Source organism: Marasmius oreades, chromosome 9 (assembly GCF_018924745.1).
Source record: "Marasmius oreades isolate 03SP1 chromosome 9, whole genome shotgun sequence".
Lineage (NCBI taxonomy): Eukaryota > Fungi > Basidiomycota > Agaricomycetes > Agaricales > Marasmiaceae > Marasmius > Marasmius oreades.
The window spans coordinates 913916-923698 of NC_057331.1; the positions used below are offsets into that span (position 1 = coordinate 913916).

Below are 9783 nucleotides of genomic sequence, written 5' to 3' on the forward strand. Positions count from 1 at the left end.
TATGTGGTGCGGCAGGAATGTTCGATGGGGCACAAGCGGTAGCGTTTCCCCTACTTGACCGATATAGCTGACTGGTGCTGAGGAAAGGAGCATGCTCAAGGCAACCAGAGCTTGAATAATCATTCATAAATGCCGAGAACTTTCAAATAATGAGTGATCAAAGTAGTTGAAAATCTGTGGATGGCAAGGGTCTCTCATCGGTGAGTGTTTCACGACCTGCTGCGTCAAATAGCCAGCAAAATTTCGTCGTTTGGAAAAAGCCAGACGTAAGAGGCTCTTGTGCGAGTTGCCAGTAGTGTGCTCATTTCCCATAAAAACAACCTTTTTCGGCCTAAGATTTGGTTCGTCGTTCTGAAAGAAATTAGCGTATGCGAAGTACAAAGACTTAGACTTATCGTCTTGACTCTTGAGAGGTCAAGACTCTTGAAGGTCGAGAAAAACGTGCGTAACGTCGGCCCGGTTTACAGTACCATCACCGTAGCCGTTACACGTCTTGTTCCCCACCGTCATGACCCCACCAAAGACAAAAACGGCAAAAGAAATTGTTGGGTTGGAACTTCTCAACCTAAATTCGCGTTGCTATTCCTTATGATGCACTTTTGGGGTGTCGAAAGACCTGGGATAGTGCGCTGAGAGCTTTTCCTCCCCACTGCCATGTCTATTTTGGACGGTCATCAGTGTGTATTTTTTCAAGTTCATTAATATTCATCCTAGATTGAAGTCTTGCTAGGATGTTCTCAAGTCGTGGATGAAAGAACAAAGGAAACAAAAGGCCGTCATGTGGCACTCCGGTAGATATTTGAAGGCCAATTTTGGCTCGAAGCGGAAGTCTAAGCGGAAGCTCAAGCGGTATGCCACATCCAACAACAATACCGCACCAATAACGTCTAAGCGGTCCGTTGTATATAAGTGGGCAGGATGCTGGTATGTAGACTATCGACATCTGTTGCACCCCAACGCTCAACCCGGATCGTTTTCTAGTTGTGTAATGGCCCAGCAACGGACTTTTGAAATCCAGATCGCTGACGGTGTAATCGTCACGCTCACTACCTGCGTTCCCGGAACACTCTATATATCCTTTCCGGACAATACGCGCGATAGCTTCGAGGCTACCAATGTGCTAGAACCTGTCGAGACTCCGGCGGATTATACCATTCCAATTACAATTGACACCCCTTTCACACCGAAGGTGCGGCGTGCTTTGTGTCCGTGTCCCTTCCGAGTCCTCACCTTGTCTGTTACAGGATCTTGACTACGACCCGCAACAACCTCCACACGCATGTGGCATCATCCCCGAGATACCTCAGCCAACTCGCCAGCAGCTGAAGACCATGTTGCAGGAGAACAATATCACGCCTCTCGACAACGCCCACAGATATGACAACCCGCCTCCACCAGAGCTCTTCGACCCTTACGAAGCCTTGGTTGACTACGAAGATTGCATGCGTGTCTGGTGCAAAACCTCTGTTGACGAAGATGCGGAGTTCATCGAAGAACCCATGGTTTCCGGCGACCAAATCACCGACCTTTCTGTCGACGAAATCCTCACACTCCTCCCAGACACACCTCTAGGCCTCCCATGGGGTATCACTCCGTTTTCTTCAGTCAACTACCCTCTTCTCGTACACCACGCTCAACAGATGACCTCGCAGCACATCCGGAAAATGCTCAAGACTCATCCCTATATTGGTGGACCCCGGAACTTTTCACCCAAAGGTCGAGATTATCCTATTCCTGGCAAGTTCCTGCATAGGCTTCTTGCTCTTGGGTGGATAACCGATGAGGAGGCTAAATCACGTTGGCTTGACATTGATTGGTTTTCCCTGCGCGATTACCGTGCTTACCTTGCCAAGAAAGCTAACGTTGGTAACGGGAATGGAGAGTTTCTGATCGTGAACAAGAAGCGCAAGGAGGTGTTTGATGGGACAATGGAATCTCGGGAACGTATTTGGAAGGAGAAGAAGAATGGCGTTGAGTACAAGAGGCTCGATATGGAGTTGAAGGTGTTAATGAGCGAAGGGCGGGATCAGGATGCAGCAGTGGCCTTCTATGAGAAATGTGGCGCCGCTTATGTTACTCAAGTTCCTCCCAATGACAGTGATGACACTGGTGGTGATGTTGTGCCGATGGAAAAATGCTTGACTGCTGTCGAAGTAAGGCCGAACACCTTACCTATTGCGCAAACACCCTCTCCGCTTCCCTCATGTTCCCAGCCACACTTCACTTCACTTCACGACTCCACCGACACTCTCCCTCGTGCTCAGAGTCCTGATGCAGATCTCATACCTTCAAGATCTTACAATCCTGTCACTTCTACTGTCATTGATGGCGCCGATCTTGCCTCTGGCTTCGACTATGACACTGATGAGGGTGATACTGGTGATTTGGAAGTGATGCAAGTTCAGATGACCCTCTCCCAGTTCGATAATCATCCGGGCTTGGCTGTCGGTTCTCAAGTTCTGCTAGATGCTCTCATTAACAGCCCCAGCCACAAGAGAAAGGTTTCCGATTTGGAGGATGACCAATCGGATGCCGCCCAGAAGAGAAGGAAGATGACATCCTCCTCATCACCTCCTTATACCTCTCCTCATCCTGCCATATCCCTCAACAAACGTCTTCGTGCCCCTCTTCCCCGAACTCCAACTGCGCCCCTCTTGCAACCCATCCCTCTGCCCGATGTTGCCCGTCTGTCCACGCCCACGATTACGTCCGCTGGCCAATCTGCGGCCGAGTTTACCGCTCGTTCTCCGACTTCTTCGCCCATGGTCAGCGAATTACCATCTACTCCCCGAGAACCTGGTATTCGCAGGGAGTTAGACGTGGCTGAGGAAGATGTCGTTTCGCCTGCGCCGCTCAGACGCTCTGCTAGAATCGGGACTTGTTCGAGGTTGTCTTCCCTTGGAACGAAGGTCAAGATGGAGATCCTCCGTAGTCCTCTTCGGCATCCGAAGAGATCGAGTAGATTTGTCAAAACGAAGACAGGGAGAATGGAGAAAGCGGCAAAAAATGGGCGGGCGTCTGTTTGAGTATTTCTTTTCTGTACGATATCTTGTTCTCTTTCTTCTCGTACATAGGCTCAGGACTCATCTTTACTTTACTTATAATGTCCTGTACTTATCAAAGATCTAATTCTGAACCTGAGGCTATAACGAGAGATCCGAACGGAGTTGGAATCCGTCTAATCTCCGCCCCGTTAGTCCGAGGCCCGTGCTAAATTAACGCGTCCTTGCCCCATTTCTTCTACCTGCCAGATCTCAAACTTGATCTCAAACTTCACAACATTGGACGGTATCCGAACAAGTACGGTTTCTACGCATGACTGGTTGTTGAAATGCTAATCATGATGGACCATGGTTTGCTCATTACTGAATAACTAGAACCGGTTCTGATAGATCTTTTACAGGACTGAGGGGACATCGCAGCATTCAACAATTCAAAGCACATCAAGGAACTTGACAGCTTTGAGAAATTCACAAGAGTATTGAACTACGGGTCATATAACGCGCGAGAACGTGAAACGTACCAAAAACTTCGATTTCATGGAATCCCGCTGTTACCAAATAATTTACAAGAACCCAATCACACGATGTTTGATGGAGGGATCCGCCAGCACAGCGATGGGAACTAGACCTCTTTCATGCCGAGGGCGGTGAAACATGGAGAAGCGATCTGAGCCACCCGCGCTCTATATGTAATCTGTCTGTCAATTTCAACTCGGGGTGGCGGCGAGCGGCGAGCCAAGCACCCAGGTCTCAGATCTCCTCTCGCACAAGATTCCGAAACGAGTCCTTCCCAGCTCATGCCAATGGCCAACTTGGAACGAAAACGGTCAACTGTCTGGCCACCGGCACCCTATTTCAAGCGGTGCTGAAGCGCCGATCTCCAACGGATACACACGAAACGTTATCATTGGTCAACTAGTCAGTAAATTTGTTAGCACTCAGGCAGGTGATACATTGTATTATGTCCCCAAATAGGCAGACAGTGATTCCCATCATCATAAAATCTCCCCTCCCTTCTTCTGCATACGAACCGTCTCTCATCCCTTCAACACTACACTTTAAAACCCTCCTGAAGAATCCACGGCATCAGCATGCCAGTCGCAGTTCTTCGTTCTGACATCGATCCATTTGCCGAGCTCATGGCACCCCCCATCGGAGAAACAGATGCGGAAAAATCTCTTCGTCTGCGTCGGGAAGAAGAAGCGCAGAGGATCAGTAATGCAATAGACGAAGAGATTAACAAGGCAAGGGCTGCGCTAAAGAAAGAGAGGAGTTCGGTCATAAAAGTTTTACTGCTGGGGCAATCGGAAAGTGGTGAGTGGTTCGTGTCACCTTGGCAGAGTACACAGATATCCTGACGCGAACATCCTTTATTTCCTTCAGGAAAATCTACGACCCTGAAAAGTCAGAGTATTTCATCCTTATATCATCAAGAAAAAAACTGAATAGCAACCTCTCAGACTTCCGCATGGCCTATGCAAGGGACGAGTGGGAACGAGAAAGAGCGTCATGGAGGGCTGTCATCCAAATGAACCTCATCCGATCGATTGCAATTATCCTTGAAGCCCTACAGGCAGAGGCCAATAATGAACCCATACCCTCTTCCGAATACGATTCAGTCGTTGAAGAGAGTTACAAACAAAGGCCGTCCACTTCAGAGGTCCTAGTGACACCCCGCCCACCGACACGGCGAATTCCCGGCAATCTGTTGGACGAGAAGGATAAAATATTACTGTCCGACAAGCACGAGAACCTCAAACGGCGCTTGGCACCTTTACAACGTGTAGAGTCTGACCTGAAGAGAGTATTGGGAGCAGGGACGGAGGAGGTCAGAAGCATGGATATGGAGGGAGGAGATAACGTCGCTTTACCTTCTGTGGATGGTTCTCAGATTATCAGACCTTCATCGCCACGAAGAGCTGGTCAGGAAGTCTTTGTGCGGCCTTGGTTATGGAAGGAAGCCCTCCAAACTGGTCTCCATGGCTCAGCATACACCAATGGAGACCGCATACCCGGTCTCAATTCCGACTCACGATACGAGGAGTCGGGCTTGCAACAAGCGTCCCGCGTTATCGCCAATTCGAAAGACGACATGAAGAGCTTGTGGCAAGACGGAACGGTCCGGAATATCCTATTCAAAAGGAACATCAATATTGAGGAGTCAGCAGGATTGTGAGTGAATCCTTAGTCTTCTTTTTCGTTCTTGGGAAGGCACAATCTCAATATCTTTCCCTCATTTAGTTTCCTTGAAGACCTGGACCGGATCGCTACACGACAATACCAGCCCTCTGACGATGACATTGTTCGGTGCCGCCTCAGAACGGTAGGCGTTCAGGAGTACCGCATTTCCTTTGAATCAAGTTTGTTTTCCCCGCTCTCGGTCATCAATGTTCTTACCGTTTTTCTATCAAGCCAATCGCGCGATGGGACAATCATTGGACTGGATTCTCTACGACGTCGGCGGGTCTAGAACCGTGGTAAGCATCCTTTGACCTCCCACGCTCCAAAAACAAAAACAAAAACAACGGCTTAAAGAATCTAACAGCGCCGGGCCTGGATACCCTACTTTGAGAATGTCAATGCGATCATATTCCGTAAGTTCTATGGGCGGTGTCTCTTCTGGACGAATCTCATCAATTCTTCATTTCTGTTTCCTATGCCTTTCATGTGGCAGTCGCTCGTGCGTGCTGGATATCTTTCTCGTGATTACTGTTGACCTGACAACTTCACATAGCAATATCTGCATTCAATGAATACCTTCTTGAAGATACGACAGTCAACCGTTTACAAGACACCATTTCTATTTGGAAGGCCATATGCTCCTCAAAACTCCTCCTAAACACCACCCTAGTGTGTTTCCTCAACAAGTGCGATCTTCTGAGGAAGAAATTGAAAAGTGGTGTTCGTTTCCGTGATTACGTTCCCAGTTTTGGGGATGATACACCCAATGATGCATCAATAGTTGTGAAGTGTGAGTGATCTTGATGCAACTTCTCAAATTCCGACATTCATGCTGTGTGTCTCTTTGTCTCATAGACCTGAAGACGCGATTCAAGGACATAGCTGTTCGTAGCTCGGGAGATACACCAAGAATGATTTATATTTACCCGACGTCCTGCACGGTGCGTGACTAATTTTCTCTTCTCGACCGAAAGATCGTCAATTGACGGTCTTCCATTTATCCTAGGATACCAAAGCGACAGGAGAGACTTTAAAGACAGGTAATTGAATCCCGAGATTGATCGAATTGATATGATTCACTGACGTTATATCTGCAGTTCGAGACAGTATTTTACGCAGCCATCTCAAGGACGCAGGTCTCTACTGATTCGGCGGAGGTTTTTGTCCCGTCCATTTCTTCGCACATGATGGTTTCCGAACCTGGCACCTGCGTGTGTGGACTTTCGTAATTTGCTAAGTTATTGCACGATGTATACATAGTACATATTATACAGGTATAAGTATTACTTTGTCATTCTCACAAATAGAAGACACATCAGAAGATGGAGATCGGAAAAATTGAAATCGGTGATGATAACAGAGGGACAACGGAAATACGAATGCCATGAATCAGATCTGTAAGCAGTTTAAATGAACCGGTGGAAATTGACATTGAGGGCTAGCAAAGCCGGGGAAGCCTCCATTGCAATGATATTCATGAGAACCAACGGACGCGCCGGAATCTGTCGAAGAAAGTCGCACTCTTTCGCCTGGCGTTCCGCTCTTTCATTGCTTCCAAGGAGGGTAGCTGAACACCAACTGGATATGACTGAGAGATCGGCTTCCTTTCGAGGGAGACATCAAGCTCCGCCGATAAGGGTGCAACTCCATCATCAGATGTCGACTCCTCCGTATAACGGATACGCTTCACTCCAATCGGAATCTCAACGCCATCAGCACTACGCTGACGATGAAGGCCAACAATGATAGCAGTAGAAGGCATGATGTGTTTCTCGGTGGGAATAACCAATCCCCGAACCCCAATCTCGTAGCCACGGTCGCTCGCCCATGTCTTCGGGCGAGCGCTGTCCTTCAGCTTGCACCCACTGACATTCAGTGCATATTCCAATGACAACGCTGATAGCGTGTCCACTGAGGCAATACCGCTCGATGACTCGTCAGATTCTGATGCAGATCGGCTCCGAGATAGCCGACGAGAGTGGGAGTGACCTCGAAGGGCGCTGTCAAGTTCGACTTCCAGATATGTATGAATATCTTGCGTACTCATGGAGGGGGAGGGGCTTAAAATAGGAGATGGTGGGAGTGCAATGTTCCAGGAAGATGGTGTCTCGTAGTCGAAGAGACTAATCTGGCTGGTTTGTCCTATGATGGGAGAGAGAAGTGGTGAAAGTGGAAAAGGTACGGCAAGGTCATGCGTGAATTCCTGTCCTAAGGAGGCAGGCAAAAGAGGGTCTTTTGCACTCGCATGATCCACTACTATCATAAGCTTTGAGGACGAAGGATGTGACCTCCCCGCTGAATAGAAACTGGACGATTCGAACAACCCTTGGCAAGGGGTTGGTAAAGGTGAGAAAGGTTCTTCATCCAGCTCCGTCAAAGCTTGTAAATGGTTGTTCAGCAGCCCCTCGCTGTCGTGCCGGTGCAGATCACCTCTGCGATCCCAATCACGACCGACTTCGATTGTGGTGCCAGAAGACACGGTGGGATCGCTCGATAGCGTTTGTGATGACGAGGGTCGGGGAGATGACTCCCGGGTGCTATCTCTTCGAACCAAAGAGGATATGCGCTTGAGGAGAGAATCCTGTTTCCCAGGTTTGATGGGTACTGCGGATTCTGCGGAGCTGAAGCTATCTCTTTCAGTAATGAATCAATAAGTGATAAGATCAAACATACTTGAAGCCGGGTTTCTTCACTAAAGAGGGCTTTCGTTTGAACATCCTGAAGCAATATAAAGTCAGAATTCGAATGCTTCGGTTCAAAATCAACGCCTCTTACTCATTCCTATCCTCTTTAATGTCGGGAGAGCCGCACGCTCCAGGTGAATCCGCGAGGCTCGTGGAAAGAAGATCTGTTAGGGACAAGCTCGAAAGAGTTTTTCTCGGGTGAGGTGATGTTTTTCGGTCTCCGTCCCTGAGCGAAACGGAACGTGCAATTGCGCGCAAGAGAACAGGCCGGGAGGACCTTGGGGTAGAATCTGAAGGTGTAGAGATCATGATGGGTGGAGGCGAAGTGACGATCAGGGTGCAAGAATAAATAACTCTCCCTTAGGAGTAAATTTTTACTCCTTAGCCTCCGTGATCGAGGTTTGCGATCGCGTTAGTACAGCTCGTTATCTAAACTGAGACATAACGAGAGTCGATCGCGGACTGTATTGATAACCGTGATATCAAGCAGTACGCAAAAACCGTTTAGTCAGACTACTGAAGTACTTGACTTTGACAGTCTCCAGCCATGGACAGTAGAGCGAACTTCTTCTGCCCCAGGATCGTCGGGGAACATGGGCTATGCAGACAGTGAGCAACACAATCACACTCGGGGCTAAACGTGCTCACTGGGTACTTCTGCTCGATTATCTTGTCACATTTCCAACCCTGTTCTCGAGCTTTATCAAAGAACACCATATCTCTATGGGCTAGATGGGGGCGATGGTGAGTGTAGAACACGAGTACGCAGGGGTCCTTTGCGTCTAGAAATGGTGTGGCGGGACGAAGAGTTCGTTCGCATGTCCTCAGAAGAGCATCGTGCTAGTAGTTAAGAATGAGTCAAACGTATTTATTGCCGCAAAGATGTTGAGATCCGGTACTTACCTGTGAATGGTTGAAAATCAAATCGGAAAGAATTATGAGATCGAAGCCCTCAGCCAAGGGAGGAAAGGCGTCGAGGAGAGAATGAACTGGTGTACCCCATATGTAACCCTGCAAAGCGTCAGCTCTCATCCAAGCTAGCATGACGGCGATCTCGACCTTAACGACTATATTTTGTCGTACTTGCTCATCGCTGATATTGTGGTCGACATTATGTTGCATGTTATTCACGAGTGCTGCGTCTGGATAGTCGGTTATAACGACCTGACTTAATAGGTGGTGAAAAAGGAAGAAGAGATAGAATCAATGCACCCATACATTTCGAGCACCGTTCAAAGAAGCAATGATGCTTGGTAGACCACCTCCCGCACCTAGTTCCAAAACAGATCGATCGTTACACAAAGATTCGTTTTCCTCAAAGTACGAAGCCAGGCAAATTGCAGAGTTCCATCTAAAGAACATGGTGAGATTAGTGCCTCTCAAAAAAAAAAAAAGACACACAAGTAGTTTCCCCATAATGGATGCGAACCAACAAGCCTTATCGTCACCTCGCCGTGATTTTTGGTCGTGTTTCTCAGGCGGTGATAAACGCTGATGGTTGGATCTGGTGTTTGCGGTCGGGGAGGCTCCTGATACGTGAAGTTCGTTCAAGCTGTGTTCGGAGACAACCTCGGTGAACATACAGGGAAAATAGCGTCGAGACTGAGGTCGCCATGGTCAGACTCAGAATCCGTCATTCTGTCGAAGCCAAGGCGATGTAAGTTTCGAAAATCTATCAGACGGGCCGTCCCACTCAAATCCCACTTGTATTGAACACGTGGTTCCCAGGTAGGTGATGACAAGTAACTTATGCAGTAAGGTAGACGTGGCTCTTCGTGGCTATTCTGGCTATATCGGCAGATCGGAAACCATCCGAGCCCTCGAAAATGGGATTAATCCAATCACTACTGGGAACGAGCATATAAATGGAAGAGGGGCTTATCAGTGGCATCACGGTCCTTCCATCGCATTACGAT

The 9783-nt window shown here is 48.3% G+C and overlaps 4 protein-coding genes across 4 annotated transcripts; 2 read left to right on the forward strand and 2 right to left on the reverse strand.

The window, feature by feature from the left end:
* Window positions 1–494: 494 nt before the first annotated feature.
* On the forward strand, window positions 495–3016 carry E1B28_013213 (uncharacterized protein; the record flags this gene model as incomplete). Its single annotated transcript, XM_043158358.1, has 3 exons — window positions 495–924; window positions 982–1189; window positions 1245–3016. Coding segments are annotated over exons 1-3 (2156 nt in total), but the record flags the coding sequence as incomplete, so codon positions are not given.
* Window positions 3017–4093: 1077 nt separating this feature from the next.
* On the forward strand, window positions 4094–5841 carry E1B28_013214 (uncharacterized protein; the record flags this gene model as incomplete). Its single annotated transcript, XM_043158359.1, has 7 exons — window positions 4094–4316; window positions 4386–4406; window positions 4463–5174; window positions 5244–5362; window positions 5415–5479; window positions 5548–5682; window positions 5737–5841. The coding sequence occupies 7 exons, from the start codon at window positions 4094–4096 to the stop codon at window positions 5839–5841; spliced, it is 1380 nt and encodes a 459-aa protein (XP_043003704.1).
* An 816-nt stretch (window positions 5842–6657) lies between these two features.
* E1B28_013215 (uncharacterized protein) lies at window positions 6658–8176 on the reverse strand (the record flags this gene model as incomplete). The annotated part of the gene is made up of 3 exons (XM_043158360.1): window positions 6658–7804; window positions 7857–7901; window positions 7959–8176. The coding sequence occupies 3 exons, from the start codon at window positions 8174–8176 to the stop codon at window positions 6658–6660; spliced, it is 1410 nt and encodes a 469-aa protein (XP_043003705.1).
* A 199-nt stretch (window positions 8177–8375) lies between these two features.
* E1B28_013216 (uncharacterized protein) lies at window positions 8376–9504 on the reverse strand (the record flags this gene model as incomplete). Its single annotated transcript, XM_043158361.1, has 6 exons — window positions 8376–8465; window positions 8516–8707; window positions 8771–9031; window positions 9086–9218; window positions 9269–9396; window positions 9451–9504. The coding sequence occupies 6 exons, from the start codon at window positions 9502–9504 to the stop codon at window positions 8376–8378; spliced, it is 858 nt and encodes a 285-aa protein (XP_043003706.1).
* Between the last annotated feature and the right edge of the window lie 279 nt (window positions 9505–9783).